The sequence below is a fragment of the Lissotriton vulgaris genome, unplaced genomic scaffold, assembly GCF_964263255.1.
Source record: "Lissotriton vulgaris unplaced genomic scaffold, aLisVul1.2 SCAFFOLD_490, whole genome shotgun sequence".
NCBI classification, from domain to species: Eukaryota; Metazoa; Chordata; class Amphibia; order Caudata; family Salamandridae; genus Lissotriton; species Lissotriton vulgaris.
The window spans coordinates 695,943-718,356 of record NW_028240828.1 but is presented as its reverse complement, the minus strand read 5'-3'; the positions used below and the strand labels follow the sequence as shown (position 1 = coordinate 718,356).

The window sequence follows — 22,414 nt, the reverse complement described above, 5'->3', positions numbered from 1 at the left end:
TTGCGAGTTCTGCCGTAATCGGGGGTGGGGGGGTTACTTTCCCCTGGCAGCACTTTTGGAGGAGGAGAGTCATTTCCTCATGCAGTGGGAGTCGCAGCCTAGCACAGAAGCCTCAAAACAACTGTAAAAATAAACTGCCAATTTATCTCCAGCGGTAAGCCTTATCTTGACGGCGCAGAAAACTTGTGGAAGATTAAGGATTTATAAGGATCTCTAAGTAGAGTGGAGTCTGGAGGAGAGTGAAGGGCACGCTATTGCCGGACATTTGGTCTTTCTTCTCCGATCAAGTTTTCAATCGTGTGATGGCAGGAATCAATCACGCAGGTCCGAAATTCATCCCTATATCCAGAGCGAGATGACTTCCAGAAAATTACGCTCAGGGCGAGTGCTCTCCTCCTCACCCAGCCTTAAACAGAGAAGATCTTTTATCCGCACCAGACAATTACAACATCTCTGCTATAAATCCCAACCTGTTATTACTGGTTTCTTTCGTAAAAAGCCTCGGATGGATCCTGAGGTGGCAGCTGTGGTCCAAGAAGGCCAGTTCTTTAACTTTCATCCTGTATTACCTTCAATCTCTTCCTCATTGCCCCCCACAGATTCACTGGAGCTCCAAGGTAGCCTAGCTGGGGGGCAGGTGCAGTGTAGCAGAAGGTCTCTGTCCTTGGATCAGATTACTGAGAGAGTGGAGGTTGGATCCAGTGAGTAACTGTTTGATGCTCCTACCGGTGCCCCTTTGGACTCAGATCTTCTTGCCAGCCAGCAGAGTCAGTCAATTACTTTAATAAATCGGCCAAAGCTGTCAAAGCAGTCAACGAATGACAGTATGATGGAAATTGTACCAGTGGTTTTTATCACCGCGGATGGGCTTCGAAAAGGGATCATGCGGGGACGGCATCCTGGACGACCACCTTGGTGTTCCCTCGGTGGAGAAGGCAAGAGCCATCGCTAGGGTAAGACTTTACACTCCCTGACATTGATGTAGAAGCTCAAAAAAGGGTCTTGGGAGACCATTTCGATAGTAGGCATAAAGGCAACCAGTTAATGAGTGGTCATAGATAAGTCAATACTCCAATTGTAAACTCCTCTCCAAGGCGCCTTTCAATGCCTCTCTTATACAGTAGCACAAGTCATTTGATTGGTACCTCCAGCGGGTCTGGCCATGATGTATTCTTGCCTTATTCTCAACCGAATTGGGGAAACAAGAGAGAGGGGGCGCCCTCAGAATATCTTGTGTGTATTGAAAACATTTTAACCCCTCCCACGCTGGTGACGGAACCACTCCGTCATGCGCCTCGGGTGGGCTGTGCTGGTGACGGAGCGGTTCCGTCACGGCCTGCTCGCTTGCGCTGCGCTGATTTCGCACCTGCACGGCACGTTCTATTGAGCGGGCGGGGCCGTGACGGAATCGCTCCGTCACAAGCACAGCCCACCCGAGGTTCGTGACGGAGCGGTTCCGTCAACAGCGTGGGAGCGCTGCACGGTTCCCACCTGCCTCCTAGCGCTGCGGCAGAATTGCCCGCCGCAGCGAAAGGGTTAAACTCCATACTGTCCTTATTAGAGAAATCTGTTTTGAGTTCTGACTACATACTGGAAATGATTTCTGTAATGCTATTTGAAATGCAAAAGGTAAATAAGTCTGTCACCCCTAAATCCCCATGATTCTCCCCCACACGGATGAATGGCCAAGGGATAGGCGGGTATCATACCTTCCCTCTGGAGAGTCGAGAGACGTCTCCATACAGGCAGGAATTCCTCTCTTTCTGGTGCCCCCCACGGCTCCTGTATGCAATCTTGAAAAGGAAGAGTTATGCTTAAGTACATTATTTGAGGAGGTCGAACTGAGACTCCCTTTGGAAAAATCTATCTTGAAAATCTTCCCCTGTTTAAAAAGTGTAGATTGGGGGTCACCGGAGAAAATGAGAAAATCAGGGGCCTTGCCAAGCAATCTGAGCAGGAGGGGGAGGGCAGGGGGTGGAGGCGGAAGCGCTAACCCCTCCGACTACCTCTCAGGTATACTCTCCCACATTGTCAGGGAAGGTAGGGCAGAAAGTAGGCAAGAAGGATAGCCTAGTACCAAAACATAAGGGCGAAAACATGAAAAAGAAACACAAAAAAAGAGACGATTCTCCAAACGGAAAGTGTCAAAACTGTACTTTTCCTGGATTTTGGAAAGCTAGAGCGATGTCCATTTAATAACTGAGAAGGGAGGCCCTAAAACTCCACCAGCAGATGGCAACCCAAGGGGATCTATTATAGCACCAACAGCATTGACTGGTAGTTTGGGCGACTCAGGACCAGAAGTACCTTCTTTTACCCGGTCGCTGCAGTCCCTCCAAGGAATCCAACCCTCCTCTAAGGAGCTAGTAGCCCCATTAGGTGGGGAAATGCACATGGGTTACGGGGTCCCCTCGCTGCATACATGGACTGGGGCCATTGACTCTATTGATTCCAGGGGGGACGGTACCCAAGAGGGAGTGCCCCAACTACTTTGCAGGTCGGGCCAAATAGAACCCTCATAGGGATCTCATTTCCGCCTGATGGAAATATTGAGGTCCCAACTCCCAATATGGTCTTGTACTCGAATATCCAACATCATGGTGGGACGCAAGTTGCCAGCTTTATGGATTGGGTCCCTTTATGGATTCCAAGGAGAGACGCCCCAAAGAATATTAGTGAGTCACAGCCCGGTTTATCTCCCATGGTGGATTTCATCTGGCAGGATACTGAATCCACCCTGGTAAATAGAGGTTCCATTCGTAATTTATTTTCGGAACTAGAGTCACTAAAGTTGATATCTAGCAAGGATATCTTAAATGTGATGATTCATGTACATGACACTGTTCCGTACTCTAGGGTTACTTTTTGTTCCCTGATAGTGTCCAACCTGGTTTTAATGAACTGTGAGGTGTTTTTTTAAACGCAGGCTTGATGTAACACCTGTGATTGAATATGAGGAAAATCAAATTGCGGCCCCAAAAGCCAAAATCTGAAAGTTTTTAAGGCTACTAATTCAGTGGCACTAGACGCATTGGGCCCCGAAATAGAGTATTCTGTGGGCAATCCTAAAGATACAGTGGTTTCCGTGGACCAGAGGGGGCGTTTAATAAATGTTGTGCCCAACATATCAGTTGCCCCTCGGACTCCAGACATAGAAGATGAATTTGCCCAGTGGAGTTGGGTTGCAAGAGCCCTGAATAACACCCATGTGGATGCAGTAAGGAGCGCTCCATTGAGGTAGCCTGGGTGGAATACTTTTGTCCTGGAATACGGCTGGTCTGGGACCCAATGAAATAAAATAAAATTCCTTCAAAATTATGAATCCCATAATTATGTCTACAAGAAACGTGGTCTTGCAAAGATTTTGAATGTGATGGCTATTTCGTATACTCGTGCTATGCGAAGTGATCGGAAAGGGGACATGATAGTGGGGGGGGGGTGTATCTATTTTGCTTAAAAACTCCATTAATTGGAATCAGAAGGTTTTCTCCCACCCCTCAAACCTCTGTATATGCTTGAAGTTGGCATGCTTGGGAGATTCTGACATGCCCACCTCCTTCCTTGTGCAAACAAAACAGGTGATGGACCGAATGTGGATCAATGTCACACACTCACCCCAGTCCGAAGATCTGGGCCCAAATCCATCGTTTTTTTGCACTCCACACCACCCTGGGTTAGACAATGGCGATATGCAAATCAGCTCTGACCCTGTGCCCCATGGGGACAGTCCAGTCCGAACTACAAAAGCCATGTCCTTCCCAGAACGGAATCAAGCATCCGAGGACCGGACCGGTTTCGAGGTAACACCTCATCAGCCCGGCTAGCTTGACTCCAGTGGTGTGGAGTGCCTGGGACCCACGTCTGGGCATCCCCAGCGCACTTAGGGCGGAATATGCAAACAAAACAGGTGATGGACCGAATGTGGATCAATGTCACACACTCACCCCAGTCCGAAGATCTGGGCCCAAATCCATCGTTTTTTTGCACTCCACACCACCCTGGGTTAGACAATGGCGATATGCAAATCAGCTCTGACCCTGTGCCCCATGGGAACAGTCCAGTCCGAACTACAAAAGCCATGTCCTTCCCAGAACAGAATCAAGCATCCGAGGACCGGACCGGTTTCGAGACTGGACTGTTCCCATGGGGCACAGGGTCAGAGCTGATTTGCATATCGCCATTGTCTAACCCGGGGTGGTGTGGAGTGCAAAATAACGATGGATTTGGGCCCAGATCTTCGGACTGGAGTGAGGGTGTGACATTGATCCACATTCGGTCCATCACCTGTTGTGTTTGCAAATTCCGCCCTAAGTGCGCTGGGGATGCCCAGACGTGGGTCCCAGGCACTCCACACCACTGGAGTCAAGCTAGCCGGGCTGATGAGAGGTGTTACCTCGAAACCGGTCCGGTCCTCGGATGCTTGATTCCGTTCTGGGAAGGACATGGCTTTTGTAGTTCGGACTGGACTGTTCCCATGGGGCACAGGGTCAGAGCTGATTTGCATATCGCCGTTGTCTAACCCGGGGTGGTGTGGAGTGCAAAATAACGATGGATTTGGGCCCAGATCTTCGGACTGGGGTGAGTGTGTGACATTGATCCACATTCGGTCCATCACCTGTTGTGTTTGCAAATTCCGCCCTAAGTGCGCTGGGGATGCCCAGACGTGGGTCCCAGGCACTCCACACCACTGGAGTCAAGCTAGCCGGCTGATGAGAGGTGTTACCTCGAAACCGGTCCGGTCCTCGGATGCTTGATTCCGTTCTGGGAAGGACATGGCTTTTGTAGTTCGGACTGGACTGTTCCCATGGGGCACAGGGTCAGAGCTGATTTGCATATCGCCATTGTCTAACCCGGGGTGGTGTGGAGTGCAAAATAACGATGGATTTGGGCCCAGATCTTCGGACTGGGGTGAGTGTGTGACATTGATCCACATTCGGTCCATCACCTGTTGTGTTTACACCTCCTTCCTTGTGGCAAATTTGTATATCCTCCCTGGGGAAAATTTTGATAATCTTTTGCCTGTATTTTTTTTTGTTTATTAAGGCTATAGCTACTAGGTAAGATTGCCCCCAGTGATATTAGCGGGAGATTTAAATACTAACATTTCAAACTCTGCCTCTGAGATTTATGCCAATACTGACAAAGAGGAAATTTGGCACATTCCCGAGATTTTATTACCAAATAAAATAAAAACAGATAAGCGGGGTTTCTTTTCGCTCAATAGTGTTAGAAATCTAGATCTTGTCATCTTAAACGGGACAGTGCCTGCTGATAAAACAGCCCATTTTGCCTTTTATTCTCAACATACTCTGACCCTTTTAGATTATGTGATTGTTTCCTACCTAATGTTTGGGGCTTGTGATAATTTTTTTGTTAGCCCGTCGATATGGTTCGACCATAGTATAGTGAGAATGACAGTGACCTTTGATCTACCCACATTGGACCAGGGGAACGCCGGTCAGGGCTCGGCCACTTTTAACAAAGGAAATGGTCAGTCCTTTTGGACGCAAAAAAACATTGCTGAAGTAGGCTCCATTGTGAAGACGGTTTCTGTAGAAAAGCAGGGTATTCATTCTAACATTATATCCTTCTTTGAGGCTCAAATGAAGAAGATTTGTAATTTAAGCTCCACATCTTCTGAACCTCGCACGTATAAACAAGATATGTCCTATATGATTTCCTTAAAACAAGCAATTGACCATCTTGTTCCAAAACAGCATATAAATTTCTTCCTTGGTCAACAGCAGGAAATCAATCGCCTCAAGCGAGTGAGAAGACTCCTCATGTTCAGTGAAAAAAGAAGGGAGCTTGATGTTAAATGGATAGGACTGAGGGAAGCTGCAAGGGCCAAGGATTCAAGAAAATACTGGCACTTCATCGCTGAATATTGAGATTCAAGGCAGAGACCTACACCGATTCCCGAAAAGGAATGGGTGGGTTACATCTCTCTATTATATGGAAATAATGTCCCAGTTTCTCCCGTGTTGACGATGGGGTTAAATTCGCGTCTGCTGAATTTTGCCCCCGCCAGGAAAGGAATTGGTAAAATATATAATGATTGCTAGAACCTCCTGCGCACAGGGGCCGGATGGTATCCCAATTGCACTAATTAAAAAGGAGCCAGAAGTATGGGGTGATTTTCTAGAGCCACTCTTTAAATATTGTTTCTTTATGAATAAAATCCCCCCTTCTTGGAAGGAGAGCATTATAGTCCCCCTGTATAAAAAAAAAAAGGACCAAAAACGAAGCCGAGTAGCTTTAGATCGATTGCCCTCCAGGATGCCTCAGGCAAATTATTTGCAAAAAGCATACTAAGCCATTTACAACAATGGGTTTATGATCAGGATATTCTTCCACCGGAACAAGCCGGCTTTAGAAAGAACCATGGCACCCTAGATAATATAGCGGTTGTTCAGACAATTGTGGAGAAATATGTTTTCACCCGAGGGATGCCAGTTTATACAGTCTTTATTGATTTCTCCACGTTGTTTGACAAGGTGGACCTCCAGACCCTGTGGAGAAAACTTGTCTCCCTTGGCATACCAAATCATGTTTTGAGTCTGATTATGGAATTGCATACTGACACCTGGTGCCAGGTTCTGATGGGAGGTTCGTGGGGGTTAACATGTAAAATTAGAACGCATAATGGGCTTAAGCAGGGTTGTCTATTAGCACCACTTTTATTTTCTTTGTACATCGTTAATCTCCCTGGCGCTCTGAACTCCGTAAGAGGGGATGCCCCCTAAATTGGTACAATGTCCATTGGGTCTCTATTGTATGCAGACAATGTTGCAATATTTGATCTAACACCCATTGGCCTGCAACGCCGTCTGGACGCTCTAAACCAATATGAAGAGGCTCACTTCTTGAAAATGAATATTGCAAAAAGCAAGAGTTTGGTTTTCCGTTAGAAGGGGCTCAGAATAAAGAGATGTTTAAGATGGATGCTTGGATTTGAAAAACTGGAATTGGTTGACTCGTATGTATATTTAGCGAAAGTTTTTTCCAAAACAGGTCAAGACTTGGAGCATACTAAACATTGTGTTAACCCCTTCCATGCTCATGACGAGCTCAGCTCGTCATGCAGTACACTGCTCGTGTGCTCATGACGAGATAAGCTCGTTGTAGAAAGAGGGTTCTTTCGATTAAATGATGGTTCTTCAGCAAGGATAGGTTTAAACACCTTTATTAGTTACATGCGTGATGTATAGCCTTAGAAAAACCCACAACTGCTCATCATGGTATCCCCGAAGTAACTGCCACTTACAGAGCAGCAGAGTTCGAACGAGAACTCCAGGATAAGTGACGTGTCACATGTCACATAACAATAGCGCATGATGGCAAGCGTGAAGGCATGCTCAACTCCAACACATCCCCTTTATTATCAAATAAAAGAAAAAGAGCATTATTGGCAAGCAGTGCAAAAGTCAAATTTAACTAAAAGCACAGAGCAGACAAATGCAATGAAATGAGAACAGAAAAGAGCAATGGAACAGAAGTAGCATATGAGAATAAAAAGAGTTTATGAAAATGAAGGAAGAAAAGCAGGAAAGATAAAACAACCAACTCATGTATCTTTCTCACAAAAGATAAGCACCCACTCCCTCACACAAATAAAATAAAACAAAATCCTAAGTACAAACATAATGAGAGCTGGCCAGGCTGACAAGAGAAAAGTACAGGGTTGAGACAATATGTAGAAGGAGCGATAAGATGAAAAGAATACTGGGTGCACTGAAAGAGTGGAGGACTGGCGTGGACAGAACAAGTTAAATGAAGTAGTGTTAAGCAGCAGCAAACAACTTAGTTGCACCGAAAAACACTGTAAAATAAAGTGTAATAAAAATGAAGCTTTAAGAGAAGTAAAATGAAATTGATGAATCCACAGAGAAGTGGAATGGTGAAACTACCTGTAAACAGCATAAAACATAAGTGATGAATCCACTGAGGGTGGAACGATCAAACTAGTAGTGCACCATGAAACAATGTGTAAAATGCACAGATGAGGTGTAAAGTACATATGAAATGTGAACATGGCACACTGAACAAAACAAAATGTACCTATGAAGTGTGTACATGGCACACTGAACAAAACAGAATGTACGTATGAAGTGTGAACATGGCACACTGAACAAAACAAAAGGTACATATGAAGTGTGGACATGGCACACTAAACGAAGCAATATGTGTGTGTATATATTTAGGTGTTTTGTACATAATAAACATAATATGCAAACAGGAAATAAATGAGTGCAAGTGTACACCATAAAAAGTAATGTAACAGTAATATTTAACTAGGTGTAGCATATGGTAAACAATGCCACACAGAATAATGTAACCCCATAGAATTACACCAAACCTAAACAGAAAAACTGAGCATGCACTTCATGAAATGTGAACATGGCACACTGAACAAAACAAAAGGTACATATGAAGTGTGGACATGGCACACTGAACGAAGCAATATGTGTATGTATATATTTAGGTAATGGTAATAAACTGAGCATGCACTTCATGAAATGACTTATTTCAACTATGAACTTTAAAATTGAGAAAACACTGATCTTTAAATAAAACTGCTAAAAATATCACTCCCATTGAGAAATACCTAAATAAGATTGTGGTAAGGAATAAATCCACATGTACAATTAGGCTTTTTCAACACTAAAATTAAACCGAATACATAGAGAAAAATAAATACTGTCCCCAGAAAATAATAAATTAAAATAATTAAAGTGGTCACCGTGGTCTGCTGGATAATTCACCCCGTCTGCTGAACAACAAAGTCTCATGTCATAGCTGAAGACAGCGGTTGCTAGGAGGCATCCATAAACAGATGTGCCGAAATGCGAAAAACAGCTTGATGCATTCGAATGCTTTTTAAAGAAATCAGTCATCCCGATTACCTTGAAGTAAGTCTGTGTTACAGGAGGAAAAGCACTCAAGTTGATGAATGTGTGATATAGGGGGTGCACAGGAGGTCTCTTAACGAAAACTTGTCGAAAAATGAAGACAAAGTGGTTGGCACAGCGTGACGTCTGGAGGAAACTGGTGAAGACTGGAAGAAATATGCCAAATACAAAATGGCAAGACGTTTTAGACGTCGTGCAGGGTGTTTCAGGGTATGGAGATGCACCAATAGTCATTACACAGTTTTGCTGACGTAGTGGAAGCGTCACAAAAGAAGAAGAGACATGAAAGGAGCGTCTCTCGGGCAGATGTAAGGCTGAACTCGTTGAGTGAAACATGAGCTTGTGCCAATTTAAAAATGAACGGCAAGTGTATAACCGTCATCACAGGGGCACAAAGAGGGCAAAATGTAAAATTCATCAATCACTCACAATTAGTGCCGAAATCAGCTACAATCTCAGTCACCGCAAATACTTCTCCACAGCAGCGAACTTATGTTGCGATTGACAAGACTGGTGACTGGGAAAGTTCTCTGAACGTAGCACGATAGGAGCAGCCTTCTGAAGCCATCCGAAATAGCACATGAAAGTCTATGCTCTTTCAGAACAGTAGTAGTTCGGAGTCGCTCAGGGAATGACAGAATAGACACGAACTGGCAGGCATCCGGTAAGAAGGAGACAGCAGGGTGAAATGTAAATTCTTAAAGTTGCTTGAAATACGTTGCTTGAAGATGTTTAGATTGAGCGTTGGAGTCGGTTGGTGGGTTGTGATGAGTGGGATACCAGGATTTTTAAATGTGCAGCCAAAAGTAGGAAAATGATTTACCTCGTGAGTTCTTTAGTTTCCGATTTTCAGTGATAACATAGGTGGCAAGAGATGGTTCTTCCGTCAGTATCGTCGCCAAATGTAGGAAGAGGGTTCTTTCGATTAAATGATGGTTCTTCAGCAAGGATAGGTTTAAACACCTTTATTAGTTACATGCGTGATGTATAGCATAAGAAAAACCCACAACCGCTCATCATGGTATCCCCTCAGTAACTGCCACTTAAAAAGCAGCAGAGTTCGAACGAGAACTCCAGGATAAGTGACGTGTCACATGTCACATAACAATAGCGCATGAGGGCAAGCGTGAAGGCATGCTCAACTCCAACACTCGTCATGAACAATGGGATTCAAGGAAGTGCAGCATCCAAGATGGATCACCGTAGCATTGAAGGTATTAATACAGCTGTCCCTCAGGCAAGTGCATTTAACAGATTTTATAAAATTTGCGGGAGACGCCATTTAAGCCAGGTCTTCTCCGTTTTTAAGGTTAAAATCCCAACCTCGTTAATATATGCTGCCGAGGTGATGGACATGAATTATTGACTCTCGTTTGAAAAGACGGAAGGACAAATTATTCGCCAAATTTGCAATTTAAATTCTTTGGCTGCCCCACATGTTCTGCGCCTTGAATTTAGATTAGTCTCGTCCTTCATCTTAACCCAGGCAGCAGTTCTCAGGTGGGGTAACTCTCTCTTCTTGGAGGAAGAGGGTACATTTAGGGCAGCCCTGAGAATAGAAATCTTTGGCACTCTAAAAGAACAATCAACGTTTTTTAGGTCCTTTTTATGTGCAAATGATACTTTCGGTCTTAGTTTAATTCCCGCTACTCCTATGTCTAGATCTGGTTTCAAACAGTTCTTAAAGAAGTTTAGATTCCCTATCAGTATGGCGAGAGACTCTGCTTTAAGCAAATCCAGGCCCAGTAATGTGGCGGCCAGTTGGACTGCTTTGGGGAATAAACCACAGCCTTATTTAACTTGGAATATCCCTCACGGGATCAGAAGGCTGATAGTCCTACTGATACTCAATCTGTTGCCTTTAAGAGATGTTACTGGCATCTGGGATAAAACACCTAGAGAGACGAGAATTTGTGAATTATGTCAGTTGCAAATCCAAGATCTAAATCATGTCCTATTTGTATGTTCAAAGCTGCAAAGTGCCAGGCGAGTGTTTTTAAAACCAGTATTTTTTAGATTTAATATTCACTCTGCTCAGGACGCCCGTTCTTTGGTCTTGCCCCCTCCGAATGAAATGGTTTGTTTTAAGATATACTAATTCTTTAGAACATTTTTGCCTATTTATTAGAACATTGTCCAACAGTAGTACTCTGGTCACGATTTAAAACCAATTGGTTGGCTATCTGATTGTTTTATGTATTCATAGCATTATTTGCACATTTCTTAGTATGTCTGATATCATTTTATAGCAGTGTATAAGGAAGGAATTTTGTATTGTATGTAATGTTTTTTTTTTATTCCTGGCGTGTTTTTGTGGACCTCCGTAGGAGTTCCAAAACAAAATAAATGAATGTGTGCTCATTGTGCATATAAATCCAAAGTTGATGAATACAGTTATCACTTTGTATTCGTTCCAGATGTATCACAGAATTCGTCATTCTGAGTACATTTACCGAGTCACAATGGAGAAACTGTCTTATCATAGCATTTGTACAGCAGAAGAGTGGCAGACCCTCAAGCACTGTGAACTCTCAGCAACCCTCTGCAAGGAGATTGAATTGTGAGTAAAGCTTTATTGAATGGTGAAACATCAAGTCTGGCCTTCTTCAAGTCACCCCTTCAGCACAAACAAGAACACTGTGTCACAGTGCCCTGTTCAATGTTAGTTCACTGGAGAAAGAGAAAGCGCTTAATGCATAATTTGAAGGATGTATTGTGTTTATATATATATACACACACACACACACACGGCCAGCTGGTATTTACCAGCGGTGGGAGGCGGTACGCAGGGGCATGAGATAAAATCAAAAACACGTATCTGTCTGCCGCCTCCTACGCTCGGGCCTCTTTGCCTGCAGATCAGGAAGCACCCGACTCCCCGCCTCCCGATAGCCAATCAAAATGCTGCAATGCAGTGTTGTGATTGGCCTGAGCACCGTTGATTGGCGATCAGCCAGAGAATGGGAGGCTGGGCATGTTCTCCATGCAGTCTGTAATGCAGCCTGCATGGAGGGCACACAAAGTGCGCATGACGGTTTGACCGGTCCAAGAGAGCCGGCCAAAGCGCCATGCGCACTGGGAGTGGGCAAACCTCTCCTCCCCTGCCATGCTCTGTGAGCAGAGCTGCACCGCCTCACCCCAGCTGAGCAACGACGTAAAAAGAAAATAACAATGAGTTATAATTTTATTTTTACCCTTTTGACCTTCTGTGGGGCGATGCTCCTCCGCCTTAGCAGAGAAGCTACCACTGTAAGTGCGGGCCACACCTGTTTTCAAAAGGCATTTGTTGTACTGTTTGAATCTATTGTAATGTTAGCACGGGATAGGTTACTTTGGACCGCATTGTCACAAAGCAAGCATCAAATGTTTAGAAATTTTATTTATTGTAATGTTTTATTTCTGTGTTCTATTTTTGGTAGTATGAAATTCATATCTTGAAGAGTAGTGCACCACTGCCCCACCAGATAAATAATGAACATATAATTCGTTTTCGACACAACCATGATTCTAATTCTTAAATAAAGTATGCCCCTTTCTTGGGGTTTAGGATGGAAAGCTTTAATTGAATGGCTGACCGCTTTTAAAACCGCTTAATCCCCACCAGAAGCTGGTAAACCTGCTTCCTTTGTGCAACTGTTTTCTGCATCTCATTATTGCAGATAGGGATGTTGGGAGAAGCGTTTAAATTTGTGGTTTCATATCCGACATAGCTGCAATGATAGTCTGTGCCGCTACCCTAAAATTGCATTTCATGACTTCAACCCCAGCCCTTGCCAGAAAATGCCACTGTGCTCGAAAAGTAGCAGATGAAACAGTTGATTGAACTTCCTCGATCAGGGCTGTAGTTTAAACATTTTAAACCAAGACGTGGTCTAGTGGGCAGTGACCTCATAGGAATTTAGTCTTCAGTAGGTTTTTATACTATTCTGCAGGCCTTTATAAATGTTTGTTTTTCTCGTGAATCCTCCTTATTACATGCAGATGTTACTTTTTACATTAAATCAATGGTCTCTTCAATGCCTGTTCTGTCATTTGAGCCTTGATTTGTCAAGCCCCTATTATTGTCATTTTTAGCTCTGACCCTCATTGATGGACCTTTAGTAGAAAATGTTTGCTTGTATCAGCCGTGCCCCATCTGATTGCTGGCTCTGGTAATGTTTGGTAAAGTACTTTGCTCAAATGAATTTCAAACAATAACAGAACAGGCGTGCTTTTAGTTTGCTCCTACCGCTCATGCTCTTTTAAACTCTTGGAGCATACAGTTAAAAATTACGTTTCCTGTTTTTAACAGAATGGCATGTTCTTAGAGTTCAGCGCTCATGTCATTTGAAAAACAGAATCTGTCTGTAGTTGGTACTTAAAATATGATTTGCAGGGCCTTCGCATGTTCTGAGATTGTTGTCCTGGGCCCTACACAAAACCTCTTTAATACCTGATCTAAGCCTCAACATTACTGCCCAGACTACATATTTGACTAGGTTCAGATGTTCCTTTCTTATTTGCTGGTAATTCCTGGGAATTGTAATTCAACTGCTATCTTGTTTTACACATAGTCTTTTGTATCCTCAATATGGTATGTAAAATCTCTTCGTTAGTGTACAGAAGGAGGCTGAACAGTGTAGTTTCTAGGGAACCACCATTCAAAATGCAATAATTAAAAATTCCACATAAACTGGTAATTTCCTAGCCAGTTTATTGTAATTCTCTAATTGGCCGGAATGTTAACAATAAACGTTTAAATATTAGGGGGCCTATTATGATGTTGGTCGGAGATTCCTTCGACCGACACCATGGCGGAAACATGACTGACCGACGTCCGGTCAGCGGTCCCGACCACGTCCGGTCAGCGGTCCCGACCGACGTCCGGTCAGCGGTCCTGACCGACGTCCAGTCAGCGGTCCCGACCGACGTCCGGTCAGCGGTCCCGGTCAGCGGTCCCGACCGCCTGATTAATGATGCGACCGCACATGGTGAGGTTGTGTTAATCCCTGCCCCCCATAAGTGCAGGGATTAACATGGGGGCACCATAGGTGTCCACTCGGCCCCCAACCCGAGGCCCTAAGGGAAAAGGGGCCCTTCCAGGGGCCCCCAACCTCACTTTCCGACAGGGTTTCCATTTCAGAAAGGCCGGCATGGAAACCCTGCCGGTAACCATGCATCGTAATCTGGACTGCATATACTACTGTCAATTTGGATGACAGGCCAGAGCCGACGGGCTCCTTGAGCCAGTCGGAAGCCAGCCAGAATGTCCGACCTGTTTCAATTCCGACCGGCTGTATCATAATCAGCCGGTCCGAATTTAAACCGACTTTGTCTGTTGTAAAATATTGAGGTTTTTTGACCAACATCGTAATCGGGCCCTAGGTGTTTTGGAATTTATTGCTTGCATAATAATGCAGTGATGTCTTAAAGCATGGCAAAAGTATCTAAATATATATATAACAAGAGATAGAGAGTAAAGGGATTTTATCCACTTGAGCGGACGGAAGGGTACTCCCAGTCCCCAGGTTCAATAGCTATATAACAAATATAAGGAGTACCACCAAAGATGAGGCTAAACAGCCAGTATTGGTGGGATGAGACTCTGATTGGGAAGAAGAAGTCCTTCTTTGTTTTTTAAGGAACCCCTCACTCACCGACCTGGTCGGTGACATGCTTCATCATCGGGGCCACCTTGACAGCCGAGTGCCGCCAAGGTGTGCTGCGACACCTGAAAATACAGTGGAGCGGGTATGTGAGTGATGAATGTGAAAAAAAGGTCAGTGGGTTAAAAATTGTCCTGGTATGACTTAATATTATTTATTCTAAGGCTACTGGACAATGTTAAAATAGTGTGTGTAGATACAATGAAGGCTTTAATAGGACCTAGTGTATCTGAGGTATGTGATAGGTCTACATGTTTCAAACCATAGGTGGGAGTTACCGGTTTTTCTTCAGGACCATAAAAAATGAAAGGAGTTGGGTGGTCAGGGTACACTAACGCCCTGCCATACCTGCAACCCTCTCAACAACCTAGATAGCAAGTTTGCTAAATGGTTAAAAAGGTTTGCAACCGAGTATGGTTACAAAAAATGACAAAAACCTGTAAAAAAGATAAAGGGTTATAAGTCACAAAGGATAGTTTACATGCCTGTAACGTAGTGAAGTGACGTAGTCCGTTCTATCTTTGAGTCATTCCACAACCAGTATCAGCGAATTGTGCAGCGTGCGGTGTACCAGATTAGTTTGTAGGAACAAACAGTTTCCTTAAAAAGCACACCTATCAATGTTGGTGTGATTGTGTACATATAATTCTATGTTTAAACCAGTCATACACAGGCTACATCGTGCGTGCCTAACTCATGACTGTGTTTAATTAGTGTCAGGAAATTGCTGACGTGGTAATATGCCAACTTGATCCAAAGTAACAATACACACAAGACAGAACAACACACAACATATATATTTGTCAGAAATTAAATAATGCTCACTTCTCAGTGGAGAAATCATTGCTGCACGGGGATTGAAGGGAGGCAGCAAAGCTCAAAAACGTATTCTGTGGAGTCAAGGGGAATGGGGGTAGAGATAGTATCAGAATATCGACTGTTCTCATACCTCCTTCGCGGAAGTAGTCCCAAAACGGATGCGTTTCCATTAGCGCAATATCTACTTACAGTTTTTCAGCATTAAGAGCGACTTCTCACCTAGACCGCCCCTCCGCGTCCCGTGTTTTGGCAGAGAAGCAGCGCCGGAGTTAAAGGCGGCTGCCATTGCGGGCGCGGAGGGCGTGGCTGGTCGGCGCAGCGCGATGACGTCACGTGGTCACGTGGGCGTCGCGTGTGCGTCGGGTTGCCATGCCGCCCGGTGTAAACAAAGATCTCCGTGTAACGGAGTGAGCCGCTTGATGTTAACGGGGTGAAGTAGGAATAGGGTATTTTTGCATAGATATCCATGGATATTTTTACAACGGAAATAGTCTATTAAAAAACGGGCGCACATTAAAGGGAACAAACGTGCAATTGTCGTGCACTGTTCGTGGGAGATGCTTACTAATTCCTTATTGGCAATGAGGGCTAGCACAAGAAAAAAAGAAGAAAAAGAGGGGGGGCTTTATATCACTGCATAAATCTCTACGTTTGGGTGGTTAAGGAAGATGTTCCTTATAAGATTGGCTGATTTTCCAGACTGTCTGAAACCATCCAAATTGATATCCAAAAGACGGAAGTACATATAAAAGCCACTATAACTGGGTACAAAAGAAGACTAGATGAAATCAATAAAGAGATAACTGAATATAAAGACAACTTGACCCAGCAAAAAGTCACAAAATTTCAAAAGGACCTTAAAAGGTTTTCTTTTGTTAAAACATACCCCTACTCGGATCCCGATTACAAACCACCTGATAAACCTACATCTGACTCTGATGCATCCAGTGTCTCATCAGGCAGCAGTAATGGATCCAACACCAGTGTAAACAAACAGAGGGGAAGGGGAGGTAGAAGAGGGCAAGGAAACTTCTGGCCTGGATTCCACCCCCCACTATTCCAAGACCCATTTAATCAACCAGCAAACTTCCAGATGTATGGATGGCAACCTCCCTTCCAACCACACTTTCAACCCCCGCCTTTCCATCAAAATCAGTTCCGCCCTCCTTTTTTTCACAGGGGCAGAAGGGGAAGGGGAAAAAACAGACAGTCCAATCAAGTACACTGGGAAGCAGTGCGAAACCTTAGTTACAAATCTATCAACAAGACCACTCACGAATATTGAAGAGAATGTTCTTAACAAAGGACTTGGATATGTCCCCACAGCACGACTTGACAAATTCCAGTTACATTGTGAGCTGGCCGGCTTCTTCAGAAAATTAAGGCTAAAAGCATTTTTTGAGAAACAAGGCCAACTGAGAGACTATGAAGTGGAGAATGAAAGTGGACTAAAGTTGAAGTCAACCTTTATGCCACCCCAACACGCGACACCGGTTGAAATAGTGACATTCGAACAAGCCGTCTACAATGATGTTGAGAAAATGCAAACAACCTCCAGTTTTCAAAACCTAAGTAACATGGAAAGAACAGCACTAAAAGAACTACGTGCTTGCGAAACAACCACTATAAAACCTGCTGACAAAGGCGGGGGTCTTGTCATTATGGACACCACTGCCTATCGCGAGGAGTGCATCCGACTTCTGAGTGACAGAAAAAACTACCAAGCCTTGGACACTGATCCATCAAGCGATCTGAAAGCTGAAATCTGTCAGCTAGTTGAGATTGCAGAGACTAACGGAGCAATATCCAAACAGGAAGCGGACTACTTGTGTACCACTGAAGGGAAGATCCCTTACTTCTACATTTTACCTAAAATGCACAAGGGGAAACTACCGCCCCCTGGACGCCCAATAGTCTCCGGTATTGGCTCTTTACTAGAACCTCTGTCCAGATTCTGCGACTTTTTTCTCAAAACTATTGTACAAAAGTCAACCACTTACCTACAAGACACAAAGAGTTTACTGAATCTACTACAAGAGGTGGAGGTTGATGAAAACACTATACTCCTAAGCTTTGATATCGAAAGCCTATACACAAGCATACCCCAGGACGACACCATCCGTGTCCTGGGGAACACTCTAGAGAATACAGACTGGCCCTTCCACACTCCCAAGGCATTCATTTTGGAATGCGCCACCCTGGCCCTCAAACGAAATTTCTTCGAATTCGAGGGAAAACTTTTCCTACAGACCGGGGGGACCTCAATGGGCAGTGTTTTTGCCCCCAGCATAGCTGGTATGTATGTATACGATTTCGAGAACAAATTCATCCTGAACGACATGAATCCATATCGTGAACACCTAACCTTCTGGAGGCGATACATTGATGACGTCCTTGCCATCTGGCAAGGACCGACTGAACGTCTCGAACAATTCATAACCTGGATCAACACCTGCGATATGAACCTTAAATTCACGAGTTGCCATGACAAAAAAGAGATTGTTTTTCTTGATGTAGTAATAGCGAAGGAGGGCAATCATCTTGAAACAAAAACCCATTACAAACCAACCTCAAAGAACAACCTCTTGAGGTTTGAAAGTTTCCACCCTCGACCCCTTAGGGAGAACTTACCCTACGGACAATTTCTAAGACTGCGTAGAAATTGCAGTAAACTGTCTGATTATAAAACACAAGCAGAAGTACTTTCAAAAAAATTAGACAACCGTGGATACCCTAAGAGAATAGTAAACAAATGTCAAAAGAGGGCCAGGAACCAACCCAGAGAGGCACTTCTTGAAGAAAAAACCAGGAATGATGCAGAAATACCATTGACCTGTGTCACTACTTTCAACTCAATATCGAATCAAGTAACTAAGAGCATAAACAAGCATTGGAATATATTGAACACTGGAAATCTACACTGGGAAAAACCACTCTTTTCCTTCAAAAAATCACAAAGCTTAAAAGATACTCTTGTCAATACCAGACCAAAGTTAAAAAAGACCCCACCCACAGCCTCCATCACCAGGACTTGGGGCCTACCTGATGTGACTGGACACTTCCGCTGTGGCGACTGCAGTGTGTGCCATTTAACCAAAAACACAAAGACTCTAGATCTAGAGGTTGGGAGAACTTGGAAACAAATTGCACACACGAACTGCAATAGTGAAAATGTAGTATACTTGATTGAATGCACTTGCAAAAAACGGTACGTGGGGATGACAACCAGGAAGGTAAAACAAAGGATCTGTGAACATCGCAGCACAATTCGCTGCAAGAAAAATGCTACCCGCCTAACAGACCACTTCCTTGAAAAAGGCCACACACCAAATGATATGTTTTGGACTGTGATTGAGCAAATCACCCCTGGACCGAACATCCAGAGACGCCTGTTTGAAAAAGAACAAAGATGGGTGTACAGGCTGTCCACCAACAAACATGGTCTTAATGACAATATCCCGTGGGCCTCGGTCCTTTCTTAAGAAAAAAACTAACTCTGGAAAAATGCAGTCATTTGGTACAGGCACACCGATGACTCATCCACAGAAATGAAAAGAACCCCCATCCTCTTTTTGGCTGATTTTCCTTCCAATCTTATAAGGAACATCTTCCTTAACCACCCAAACGTAGAGATTTATGCAGTGATATAAAGCCCCCCCTCTTTTTCTTCTTTTTTTCTTGTGCTAGCACTGATTGCCAATAAGGAATTAGTAAGCATCTCCCACGAACAGTGCACAACAATTGCACGTTTGTTCCCTTTAATGTGCGCCCGTTTTTTAATAGACTATTTCCGTTGTAAAAATATCCATGGATATCTATGCAAAAATACCCTATTCCTACTTCACCCCATTAACATCAAGCGGCTCACTCCGTTACACGGAGATCTTTGTTTACACCGGGCGGCATGGCAACCCGACGCACACGTGACGCCCACGTGATGTCATCGCGCTGCGCCGACCAGCCACGCCCTCCGCGCCCGCAATGGCAGCCGCCTTTAACTCCGGCGCTGCTTCTCTGCCAAAACACGGGACGCGGAGGGGCGGTCTAGGTGAGAAGTCGCTCTTAATGCTGAAAAACTGTAAGTAGATATTGCGCTAATGGAAACGCATCCGTTTTGGGACTACTTCCGCGAAGGAGGTATGAGAACAGTCGATATTCTGATACTATCTCTACCCCCATTCCCCTTGACTCCACAGAATACGTTTTTGAGCTTTGCTGCCTCCCTTCAATCCCCGTGCAGCAATGATTTCTCCACTGAGAAGTGAGCATTATTTAATTTCTGACAAATATATATGTTGTGTGTTGTTCTGTCTTGTGTGTATTGTTACTTTGGATCAAGTTGGCATATTACCACGTCAGCAATTTCCTGACACTAATTAAACACAGTCATGAGTTAGGCACGCACGATGTAGCCTGTGTATGACTGGTTTAAACATAGAATTATATGTACACAATCACACCAACATTGATAGGTGTGCTTTTTAAGGAAACTGTTTGTTCCTACAAACTAATCTGGTACACCGCACGCTGCACAATTCGCTGATACTGGTTGTGGAATGACTCAAAGATAGAACGGACTACGTCACTTCACTACGTTACAGGCATGTAAACTATCCTTTGTGACTTATAACCCTTTATCTTTTTTACAGGTTTTTGTCATTTTTTGTAACCATACTCGGTTGCAAACCTTTTTAACCATTTAGCAAACTTGCTATCTAGGTTGTTGAGAGGGTTGCAGGTATGGCAGGGCGTTAGTGTACCCTGACCACCCAACTCCTTTCATTTTTTATGGTCCTGAAGAAAAACCGGTAACTCCCACCTATGGTTTGAAACATGTAGACCTATCACATACCTCAGATACACTAGGTCCTATTAAAGCCTTCATTGTATCTACACACACTATTTTAACATTGTCCAGTAGCCTTAGAATAAATAATATTAAGTCATACCAGGACAATTTTTAACCCACTGACCTTTTTTTCACATTCATCACTCACATACCCGCTCCACTGTATTTTCAGGTGTCGCAGCACACCTTGGCGGCACTCGGCTGTCAAGGTGGCCCCGATGATGAAGCATGTCACCGACCAGGTCGGTGAGTGAGGGGTTCCTTAAAAAACAAAGAAGGACTTCTTCTTCCCAATCAGAGTCTCATCCCACCAATACTGGCTGTTTAGCCTCATCTTTGGTGGTACTCCTTATATTTGTTATATAGTAAAAGTATCTAAATGCCATTTAGATGTGATAAATATACTATGGCACACTGAATAACAGCATTTGGAGTGTATTCCCATAGTGTGCCTCAACATGTGCTAAGCAGTGTCAGAAGTGTACTTATTCGTGGAAGTTGTCAGATTGGTTTCGACCAGCAACACCACACTGTCGAGGAAAAAGATGGGGATACATTATAAGCTTCCATTGCAGCCCCCTACAGATTGAGAAGCTTCAACTTTGCAGATGACTTGAATTTCACTATGACTGCATCTGTAGTCTGCATAGTCTGTCAAGTAGGCCTGGTCGGAGATCCGCGAACTGACAAAAAACTAGGCTACGTGAAGTTCCATTTGTGCTGATTTTTAGCACAGGGTGTTTGTCCTGCGCAGCGTGAAAGGCACCACGCCGAGCACAAGAGGGCCCGCTTCTTTCTGCCACTCGAGTAGATGTTCTATTCAAACGGCAGCTTCTTCAACGCAAGCAGAAGGTTTCTTAAACGAGAGCAATAGCGACCATCCGATAACTCCAGCTTTTGATAAATCTTGCTGTGAGGTAGTCTGGCGATAGATTTTGCTTGCTCACTCTCGAGAACTTAACTTTGACGAGCGAGAATTTCACATCCAGGCTTACTGTTGAGCTACTCTGCTTAGGTACTAAACAGAACGATGAGTGGGAGCAACCCTTGACCCCACCAGGTAGGTGGCCCCCCTCCGCACAGCACCGTCTCTGTGTCCCTGCCAGTGCTGCTGAGGACGTTCGAGGCCCGCCACCACCCGCAGGCTACCACCTGATCCTTATCCCTGGTGGCCAGTGTTAGGCCGTAGGTTTGTCCATCTTTCCGCTTTGTTTTATTATATTGCCTGTATTTCATTGTTGTGTCTGGGAATGCTGTTCTCTCGCTGTCCCCGTGTCTCTCAGCAAGGTTTTTCCTTCTGTACCCATCGCTGCCCCCGTGTCTCTGCCCGGGTTTTCGTTTTCTACCCATCGCTGCCCCCGTGTCTCTGCCCAGCTTTTCCTTCTGTATCCCTCGCTGCCCCGTGTCTCTCAGCCCGGTTTTCCCTTCTGTTCCCCTTGCTGCCCCCGTGCCGCTCTACCCGTTTTTGCCTTCTGTTTCTCAGCTTCCCCTGTATTCTTGTGCCCTTTTTGCATTCTGTGCCACTCGTTTTTTCCCTGTATTTCTGTGCCCTATTGCCGTCTGTGACACTTGTTTTCCCTCGTTTTTTTTTTTTTTTTTTTTTATAAATTTTTGGAGGACCTTTATTTAGAAAAGGGTGCACACAGCTATTCAGCCAAACATCCCGGAGGCATGGCAGAAAAAAATAGAAAATCTGACTGTTTCGGCACACCCAGGAGAGCATGTCAGGATTAGAGAGGTCAATTTTTCAAAATAAAACAGGATATACACGGTAAATACGTAATACAGTTCCATATGTTAAAGAGATGGAAAGAGACAAAAGAGAACAGGAGGGGGCCGGCTACGGGATCTAAAGTAGATACAGTCACCGGGTGGGCAGGGAAGCATGTCCAACTGCAGAGACGACAACATTTGAAGCGAACAATATAAGCAAGCATACATTTCTGAAAACTCCTGACTAATGCCCCACCCGATGAATCCAATGACAGGAGAGACTGAGCGGCCACAGTCCCAGCACCGCCCAAAAGTCCAAACAGAAACCCGATAAACTGACCCCCAACCCAGGGAGAGAGAAAAAAGGAAGTCCAGTCAAACTAAAAGAAGAGAAAAAGGCCATAGAAACAGAGAACGGAAAAACAAAAATACCCCACCCCCTACCCCCCACCCTGCACCCCTGCAGATGGCTACGG

The 22,414-nt window shown here is 44.4% G+C and overlaps 1 protein-coding gene across 1 annotated transcript in view; it reads left to right on the top strand.

The window, feature by feature from the left end:
• The window catches only part of LOC147672520 (cAMP and cAMP-inhibited cGMP 3',5'-cyclic phosphodiesterase 10A-like), a 909,783-nt gene that overhangs the window by 522,896 nt on the left and 364,473 nt on the right, over positions 1–22,414 (top strand). Inside the window, exon 13 of the mRNA XM_086947973.1 lies at positions 11,330–11,472. Within this exon, the coding sequence (XP_086804099.1) occupies positions 11,330–11,472 (143 nt within the window). The remainder of the gene's footprint in view (positions 1–11,329; positions 11,473–22,414) is intronic.